This window comes from Nannospalax galili, unplaced genomic scaffold (assembly GCF_000622305.1).
Source record: "Nannospalax galili isolate Female #2095 unplaced genomic scaffold, S.galili_v1.0 scaffold39, whole genome shotgun sequence".
Lineage (NCBI taxonomy): Eukaryota > Metazoa > Chordata > Mammalia > Rodentia > Spalacidae > Nannospalax > Nannospalax galili.
The window spans coordinates 974,387-983,114 of NW_008346683.1; the positions used below are offsets into that span (position 1 = coordinate 974,387).

The following is an 8,728-nucleotide window of genomic DNA, read 5'->3' on the forward strand; positions in this document are numbered from 1 at the left end:
CAAATGAAAGTAAACAAAAAAAAAAAAAAAAAAACCCAAAACAACAAAGAAACAAAAGCATGAAAACAAGCCATTAGTTTTGTGTTCCTGAATTGACGTTTTAGCTTAAAAATGGCATTAATAGCATACAATAATTTCTTTGCTTAAATGTCTTAAGCTGAGTTGAATGAGACAAAGATTTTTTGAAACTGAAGCTAAAAGAACAAAGACCTTCTTCAGGAACATGGCACTGTGTGATCCAAACACACCGTGGTAAAGCATGAAAACAAGCCATTAGTTTTGTGTTCCTGAATTGACGTTTTAGCTTAAAAATGGCATTAATAGCATACAATAATTTCTTTGCTTAAATGTCTTAAGCTGAGTTGAATGAGACAAAGATTTTTTGAAACTGAAGCTAAAAGAACAAAGACCTTCTTCAGGAACATGGCACTGTGTGATCCAAACACACCGTGGTGATGAGCCTGAGAACCCTGCCCTCTCCTTTTGCTGGCTGTATAGTCTTTGCCTTTTTTTTTTTAAGATGGGGTCTCACTATGCAGCGTGGCTGGCCTCCTCGAACTTCTGATGAGCCTCTCCTGCCCCTGTCTCATGAATGCTGGAATTACAGATGTGTGCCACCATGCCCTGCTAACTACCTTACTAATCTGTTTTTAAAAGATTTATTTAGGGCTGGCCGTGGTGGCGCTCGCCTTTAATCCCAGCACTTTGGAGGCAGAGGCAGGTGGATCTTTGTGAGTTGGAGGCCAGTCTGGTTTACATAGTGAGTTCCAGGATAGCTGGGGCTACAGGGAGACCCTGTCTCAAAAAAAGACAAAAAAAATTAGTATGTATGGCTATTTCGCCTACATGTATGTGCACCACTTGTATGCAGTGCCTGTGGAGGCCAGAAGAGATCCTTAGATTCCCTGGAACTGGATGGTTGTCAATTACCATGTGGGTGCTGGGAGCTGACCTAGGTCCTCTGCAAGAGCAGTTAGTGCTCTTCACTGCAGAGCCATCTCTCCAGCCCCCCAGCTACCTATTTTCAAGAAGGATGAGAACTAGCAATCCTTTCAGTGTACTGTGTCTAGTCACAGCTGTGTAGGAACTGCACTAAAAACACAAGCTGTCAGTAGTGCAATGATCACAATCGCTACACCATTCACCTTTTCTACTGCACTTCTATTTACTTATGTTCATTTTTCATTTTGCTTTTTCTTGTTGTTTTGGGGTTCATTCATTCATTCATTCATTCGTCTCTTTTGAGACAGGGTCTCCCTTTAGCCCCAGTTGGCCTGGAACTCGCTATGTAGACCAGGCTGGCCTTGAACTCACAGAGATTTGCCTGCCTCTGCTTCCTGAGAATGCTGGGATTAAAGGTGTGCTGGCACACGCCTGGCTTGTTTTATTTCTTGAGGCAAGGTCTCCCTGTAGAACAGGATGGTATTAAGAGAACCAATAGGTAGACCCCAAATTTCTACATGTCTTTTCATGGCACAATTTAGTAAGAATAGGTACACAATAAATGGATGGATGGATGGATCTAAAAAGAAATAGGAGCCACACTAAAGAGTGCTATACTCACCTCTGTCTCCTGCAGGCGGTGTCCAATGAGGCTGAGGGACTCTCCCAACAGCTGAAGATGAGCAGCAACATCGATGGGCTCTGTCTCCGGGGATTTGGCTGGAGAGGCCGGCAACAGCACTGTGGTGGGTGGGGACTTCTTCTGGGGTGACAGTACTCCTGCAGAAGAAGCTGGGAACAGGGGGGTGAAAATGTGCCTATGGCTTGAATATCACAAACATTACTCAGTTTTCCCTTTTGATGAACTGTACAAGGCATTAGCAAAACTTATGCCCTATAGGCTAAATCTAGCTTTTGTGTGACCTGTGAAATAAGAATAGTTTTGCATTTTTAAAGGATTATAGGAAAAACAAATATATATATATAAAATGTGACTGCGAATGCATACAGCATAAAGACCTGTAATATTTATTTTTTAAAAGACATGGTCTCTATGGATATCCCAGACTGGCCCAGAGCTTGTTATGTATTTCAGTCAGGCTAGCTTTGAATCTGTAATCCTCCTGTGTACTTGGATTATATGTAGACACAAGGCCCCAAGCCTGGATTACTTCCTGGATCTTTGCAGAAAAGTCTGCTGACCTCTTACTTACATTTTCTAAAACTGAACTTTGCAGTCTGTAATACTCAGTAATAAAACTTAGGCATCAAGGTCTGCTTTTCATGGAAGCTGTTTGCTCTCCGAACTTCCCAGTAAGGAAGCAGAGTCCACAGGGCTTGAGAAAAAAGTGTTCAAAGCAGGAGGGAGACATGTTGCTACCTCTGACTTTCATGGAACCTTCTGAGCTGGATGCTTTTCTTTTCACCGTTGTAGCTTCAGCTTTGTTCTGCTTGTGCTGCAAATACTGAGCTTTCTGCTTCCAAATCTGTAATAGATTGGTACACAAAGAAACTTAAAAAGATAAGGCAACAGGGAAGGCAGTCATGGGCAGACAACATGAAGAACAGAAAAGGAGCTGTGGAGTGGTAGAGAGGACTGTAATTCTGAGCTGAAGTCACTGAACTGGTGCCAAGACTGATGAACTGGTATCTTAAGTGGGTACTACTATCATTTTTCAGTGCTGAGGGTAAAGTTTCATGCCCCAAGGTTAAAATGTAAATCTCAGAGCAAACATCTGGTTCAGTATAATGTCCATGTGGTTTAAAGACGTCCTCTAATCTGGTTGGTAATGGAAGACAGTAAGCAACTAAGGGAAACGTAGGTTTCATTTTTTATATTTATTATTTTTATTTTATGTGTATGCGTGTATTGCCTGCATGTAGGTAAGTGCACCCGTGTCATGCAATGCCTGCGGAGGACAAAAGAGGCCATCGGATCCCCTGGAACTGGAGTTACAGTTGTTAGCTGCCATGTGGGTGCTGGGATCTGCTTCTGCAAGAACAATCAGTGTTCTTAACTGGTGAATCATGTCTCCAGCCCGAAATGTAGGTTTTAAAGAGGGCATTTCATCGAGAAGAGCATTAGCAAAACCATTCCTTCAAGCAGCTCCTGTTCCCATACTTTCTAATGGAGAGCTGCAGCACAGGATTCAGACAGGACTATTCATCAGTCTTAGCTCTCCTACTACTTTTCTGTTTTTTGAGACAGAATCTTGTGAGCCCAAGCTGGCCTTGCACACACAACCACTTATGCTTCAGCCTTCTAAGTCTTGGGATAATGGGCGTGAGCCGCCATGCCTAGCTGCTGAGCTTCTTGGCAGGAGCATACACTGTTGATGGTAGATAAGGATGGAGACTTGGAGCCTGGCTTAGGGTACCCCATGTTTTCCTTATCTGGAGGATGACAGTCTTCAGTCCTAGCTAGGACCATGGCCAACTGGTGCTTGCAGTACAGGGTTGTAACTGTAGATTCATTCCCTCATAGTCATGATCTCTATCTCTCCTTTTTTTGGAGACAGGCTCTTCCTGTAGCCCTGGCTGGCTTGGATCTCAGAGATCCATCTGTCTGTGCCTCTTGAGTGTGAGTGCTGGGGTTAAAGGCGTACGCCATCAGGGCCAGCCAAGATTCTCTTTTAAAATCTGGGCATGGTGGCGTAGGCCTTTAATCCCAGCACTCAGGAAGCAGAGGCAGGTGGATCTCTGTGAGTTCAAGGCCAGCCTGGTCTGCGTAGTGAGTTCCAGGCCAGTTGGGGTCTTTTTGCCTCAAAAAGACCAAAGGGGGAAAAACTTCAACCACTGACGAACTGAGGTCTTGGTTTTTTGTTTTGTTTGGCTTAAGTATGGTCTGGGGGTAAAAAATGAGACAGCAGTAGAAAAAGACAGCCTCCTGTATAACAAGACAGCCTGACACCGGCCCCGGAGTCTCCAGGCTAAACCAGGCTTTGTAACTCTTCTCATTTTTCAGCACTGTCTGGTGAAAGCAAGAAAGCAATGAAAAGGACAGAAAGGGAACTTACCAGTTTGTCTTTCTCTGGCAACTGCTTCCATACTTCAGCCAGTTTTTTACTAAGTTCCCCAAAATCTGACATAAAAGAATTAAAAAAAAAAATTAGAAAAGAACTTTAAGAAAACAGAAGACTAATGGTAACAAAGACTGGAAAAAGGGTTTGAAGAACAAATTTCAATATTGTAAACACTCAGAACCAAACCCAACTCTAATTTTTAGTGGTCAGAAGGCAGGCTCAAGTCCTTCCTTCCCCAGCCAGTCTCTAGGGATTCATTCCTCAGGTATCTTTCTGTTACTGTTTCACTTGACGTCATAACACAAAGCCTACCATGTTAGGTTAGACAATGTGTTACACAGAATTTAGTAAAAGATGGTAGGTTTTAAGAAAAAAAAATTTTTTTTTTGGTCTTTTTGAGACAGGGTCTCCCTGTAGCCCTAGCTGTCCTGGAACTAACTATGTAGAACAGGGTGGCCTTGAACTCAGAGATCCACCTGCCTCTGCCTCCCGAGTGCTGGGATTAAAGGCGTGTGCCATCATGCACAGTTTTAAGAAATTTTTATGTGTATGAATGTTATGCCTGCAGAGGACAGAAGAGGGCTTCGGATTTCCTGGAATTGAAGTTACATACTGTTGTTAGTCACCATGTGGGTGCTGGGATTCAAACCCAGGTCTTCTGCAAGATCAGCCAGTGCTCTTAACCACTGAGCCGTCTTCTCCAGCCTCCAAGATGCTAGGTTTTTACCAAAACTTTCCTGTAGCAGCCCAGAAACCATCCTCCAGTGCATATATTATCCTTCCATGTATGTATAATTTATGCTTTGTAAAGTAGAACCATGTGACTTTCATAGCAACTTGGTATAGTAGGTAGCCCTTTTATATATCAGGTTCACTGAGATACAGAAAGGTGAGGTGACCTATGCAGGGTCTGTGTCCTGTGTCTCAGCAACACTACCAATATCACCTCCTTATGATGCTCCACCCAAAGAAGTTAAGAAAAGGAAACCGGGGCTGAAGAGATGGCTCAGCGGTTAAGAACACTGGTTGTTCTTGCAGAAGACCAGGATTCAAATCCCAGCACCCACATGGCAGCTAACAACTAACTGTAACTCCAGTTCCAGGGGTTCTGATAGCCTCTTCTGTCCTCCTTGGGCATTGCAGGACATGGGTGCACTTACCTACATGTAGGAAATACACGCATACACACAAAATATTAGAAAAAAAAAAAAAAAAAAAAAGGAAACCATAGAATCTTGGAAATCAACCACATATTTATATGCACCTATGTGGTGTTTTTCTTTAGACAAGATCTTGCTATGTAGCTCAGGTCAACCTGAAAATTTGCTCCTTTTAGGTGAGCCTCCCTAATCTAGGGATTACAGCATGGGCCTGGCTCCTGTTTAATCTATACTTTGCTTTTTTATTGGTTGAAAAAATACATACTGGGGCAGGGTTGGGGAGATGGCTGAGGGTAAAGTACTTGCTACACAGCATGTGGACCTGAGTTCAGATTCCCAAAACTCATGAAAAAGCTAGGTGAAGTATTTCATATCTATAATTTCAAAATTTGGGGTAACGAGGAATCCAGGAGCTCACTGGTCAGCAGCCTAGCTGGATCAATGAGCTGCAGGAGAGATGCTGCCTCAGCGGTTAAGAGCACTGGTGGCTCCTGCAGACTCAGGTTCTGTTTCCAACACCCGCATGATGGCTAATAATCTGACACCCTCTTCTGACCTCCACGGGCAAGTGTGCTTACATACATGCAGGCAATAAAATAAAATAAAATAAAATAAAAAGATGGCACACACCCTTAATCTCAGCACTTGGGAGGCAGAGGCAGGCAAATCTCTGTGAGTTCGAGGCCAGCCTGGTCTACATAGAGTGCCAGGCCAGCTGGGGCTACAGGGAGACCCTGTCTCAGACCAAAACCCCACATGAAAACACAAAACAACAACAAAAAACAAGTGGAAAACTGAAGAAGACACCTGACACTGGCCTTTGTACGCACGTGCAAATCTGCACACATAAACTCACACACACTATGCAAGTGCATATGCATGTACACATATGCACAGAAATATACCTGAACTCTTTTACAGGTGGGGCAAACTAAGGCAAAACCTAAAAGATTTCTAGAAACAAGGAAATATAATTTCTGTTCTTTTGTTTGTTTGAGACAGGGTCTTACTCTGTAGCTCAGGCTGTCCTCAAACTGGCATGGAGCCCTCTGTCTCAGCCTCCCAAGTGCTGGGAATACAGGCATGTGCCACCACACCTAGCTTTCAATTTGTATTCTAATGCTATAGGGAGAAGGTGCCTCATGATTGAATTAATTAAATGCACTGCTTCCAAGATATAAGTGAAAAGGAAAAAAACAAACAAAAACCAGAAATGAAAAAGGTTCTTACCTATACCTGGATGGTCAGCCACAATGGTTACACGATACTCTTTGCAGAATACCTGGTAGGCAGACATGTTCTTCTTTTTTGGCTAATGCCACAGAGAAAACAGAATAGGGCAAGAGTTGATTAGAATCCAAGTTTAGTATGATCTTAAAAATTTATTTTAGCCGGGCATGGTGGCGCACGCCTGTAGTCCCAGCATTTGGGGGGCAGAGGCAGGTGGATCTCTGTGAGTTCAAGGCCAGCCTGGTCTCACAAAGAGAGCTGATGTTAATCTCTGGGTGATAAATTATATGGATTAAAATTTGGTTATCATGCTCGGTTCGGCAGCACATACACTAAAATTGGAACAATACAGAGAAAATTAGCATGGCCCCTGCACAACGATGATATGCAAACTCATGACGTGTTCCACATTTTTTTTTTTAAATTATCGGGGCTGGAGAGATGGCTCAGCTGTTAAGAACACTGGTTGTTCTTACAGATGACCTGGGTTCAAATCCCAGCATCCACATGACAGCTAACAACTATCCATAACCTAGTCCTCCTCCAGCATTGCACAACACAGGTGCACTTACCTACATGCAGGCAATACACTCATACACTTGGGAGGCAGAGGCAGGCAGATCTCTGTGAATTCAAGGCCAGCCTGGTCTACATAGCGAGTTCCAGGCCAGCTGGGGCTACAGGGAGACCCCGACTCAAAAAGACAAAAAAAAACCAAAAACAACAACAACAACAAAGAAACCCCTCATGTTGTGTATTTCTTGTAGAACTAAGTCCTGAGAAGATCTTTACCTTCACCTGAAGCATCTAATTTTCTCACCCTTTGAATACCAGAATCAACCAATTTCAGCTCTGGGCCAGAAACCCAAGAGCTACATCAATGGTCTTTTTGGTTTCTCTGGCCTTGATTTTTGACCCTATAGTTTCCCACCCTTCCCAGCTTGTCCCCATTTTATTATTATTCCCATTCCAATGGCAAAGGGGAGAAGCAGGCAGTAACTGCAGACAGTTCTGTTAGGCAGTGTCCTTCGCGTCAGCATGTGGCTTGGTTCTGTTTGTCCTTCACAATGCCCAAAGCAATATATAGATTTTGCTCAAGCCAGTTCAACAGGGGAAATACAAAAGACTATTTTATTTCATGTTTTGGTCTTTTTGAGACAGGGTTTCCCTGTAGCCCCATCTGGCTGGAACTCACTATGTAGACCAGGCTTGCCTTGAACTCACAGAGATCCACCTGGCTCTGCTTCCCAAGAGTGCTGGGATTAAAGGTGGCACACAAAAGACTGTTTATTGTAGATCACAGTTTACTATCTGACATTGAAGGAAAAAAAGTTGTCTTCCTACTGAAAAAAGGCCATCAGATTGGGTATCTATCCAAATCTTCATTTGTGTATGAAAAAAAAGTAACTCAAACAGTGACTTGCTGAGGGTCACAGCTAAGCTGGTAGTTTTAACAGGAGGACCCCAATACAGGGCTATGCAGTATTTTCAGTACTGCTCCCCTCCCCACCACCCCAAAACAAGCCGGGTGTGGTGCACTCACTTCAGGAGGCCGAGGTGGGTGGATCTCTGTGAAACTGAGGCCAGCCTGGTCTATATAGTGAATTCTAGGTCTGCTGGAGCTACAGGGACACCCTGTCTCAAAAAATCCACAAAGCAAACCAAAGTGAAAATCTGAGAAACCCCAAACTGAATCAAAGAACAGAAAAACAACTACACCAAATCCTCTTTCTTTATCTAGAAGTTTCAAACCAGGACCACCTAAGAGGCCACTTCTGGCCCTACAGTTAGCATAGTGACACAAGTTGTTCATGCTTAATAATTCATACTTCTAAGGTTACTGGAACTTGTCTGCCTTAAAGTCAGATTTGTGAGCCAGATGTGGTGGCACATGTCTTTAATCCCTAGCACTCAGCACTGGGGAGGCAGGCAGATCTCTACAATAATGAGACCTTGTCTAAAAAAAAAAAGATCGGGGCTGGAGAGATGGCTCAGTGGTTAAGAACACTGATCACTCTTCCAGAAGACCTGGGTTCAAATCCCATCCAGCACCCACATGGCAGTTAACAACTGTCAGTAACTCCAGTTCCAGGGGATCCGACAGTCTCTTCTGTCCTCTGTGGACATTGCACAACACGGGTGCACTTACCTACATGCAGGCAATACACACATCCACATTAAAAAAAAATGGAGACTGTGGTGAACGTTTATGTTCAAAACTTTTTGTATACAACCATGATCATCTCCATTCCAATTGCTGTTTCCACCGCCCTTCAGAAGATTTAAGGAAGGGACTGGTACACAGTATGGCTGAGGGAAGAGGATCAGCAGTAGATGTGGGGCATGCGGCACTGTTCACGAGGGGAGCCATAG

The 8,728-nt window shown here is 43.6% G+C and overlaps 1 protein-coding gene and 1 non-coding gene across 7 annotated transcripts in view; one reads left to right on the top strand and one right to left on the bottom strand.

Moving 5' to 3' along the window:
• Positions 1–8,728, bottom strand: part of Hmgxb4 (HMG-box containing 4) — a 38,278-nt gene that overhangs the window by 5,149 nt on the left and 24,401 nt on the right. For all 6 annotated transcript variants that reach the window (XM_008843094.3, XM_008843099.3, XM_008843096.3 and 3 more), the window contains 4 exons: positions 6,356–6,437; positions 3,960–4,024; positions 2,324–2,429; positions 1,565–1,734 (listed from right to left, as the gene is read on the bottom strand). In XM_008843094.3, the coding sequence (XP_008841316.1) occupies positions 1,565–1,734; positions 2,324–2,429; positions 3,960–4,024; positions 6,356–6,437 (423 nt within the window). The remainder of the gene's footprint in view (positions 1–1,564; positions 1,735–2,323; positions 2,430–3,959; positions 4,025–6,355; positions 6,438–8,728) is intronic.
• LOC115072045 lies at positions 6,664–6,770 on the top strand. Its single transcript, XR_003851105.1, has one exon. It is a non-coding gene; the product is annotated as a U6 spliceosomal RNA (small nuclear RNA).